Source organism: Elephantulus edwardii, unplaced genomic scaffold (genome assembly GCF_000299155.1).
Source record: "Elephantulus edwardii isolate Elephantulus edwardi_28Jun2011 unplaced genomic scaffold, EleEdw1.0 scaffold00356, whole genome shotgun sequence".
NCBI lineage: Eukaryota > Metazoa > Chordata > Mammalia > Macroscelidea > Macroscelididae > Elephantulus > Elephantulus edwardii.
In genome coordinates this window covers 607,015-607,602 of record NW_006400106.1, presented here as the reverse complement: position 1 = coordinate 607,602, position 588 = coordinate 607,015, and the positions used below count along the sequence as shown (strand labels likewise).

The following is a 588-nucleotide window of genomic DNA, read 5'->3' as shown; positions in this document are numbered from 1 at the left end:
ACAAGATAGAGCAGGGTTTAGGGCTGTTGTACATAGGGTTGCTATGAATCGAAAGCGACTCGGCACGTAACAACAACAGCATAGGAGGAAGTGCAAACAGAGTGTGTCTTAGAGGCAAGGATGGTAGAACTTGACCTTGCAGACTTAAGGCATTCTGTCAGTTATGAGACCAGAAAATACACATGCTCGGAAAGGTTGGAGCAGGGAAGTGCTGTCAGCAAGAGAGAAGGACCTTCAACGAGATAAACTAGCACACGGACTGCAACAAATGGGTTTGAGGATGACAGAGACTGTGATAATAGGGCACAGTTCCAATCTGTTGTTCATAGGGTTCTTATGAATTGTAGTTAACTTGATGTCACCTAATGACAACAGTTACATTACCAAAATCCTTTAAAAGCCGGTTTAAAAATGATCCAGATACCTTAATGGAGTTAATTTGTATGAATCCAGGGGTTTAATTAAAGCTTACTACAGTGTATTTTATTTTCCAGGTAAATTACCCTTTTCGGCTATGGGTGTGAGCTCTGTTATCCACCCCAAGAATCCCCATGCACCTACTGTTCATTTCAACTATAGATACTTTGA

The 588-nt window shown here is 41.3% G+C and overlaps 1 protein-coding gene across 1 annotated transcript in view; it reads left to right on the top strand.

Annotated features, from left to right (window-relative positions):
• The window catches only part of CPOX (coproporphyrinogen oxidase), a 36,485-nt gene that overhangs the window by 5,069 nt on the left and 30,828 nt on the right, over positions 1 to 588 (top strand). The window contains exon 3 of the mRNA XM_006901996.1: positions 495 to 587. Within this exon, the coding sequence (XP_006902058.1) occupies positions 495 to 587 (93 nt within the window). The remainder of the gene's footprint in view (positions 1 to 494; position 588) is intronic.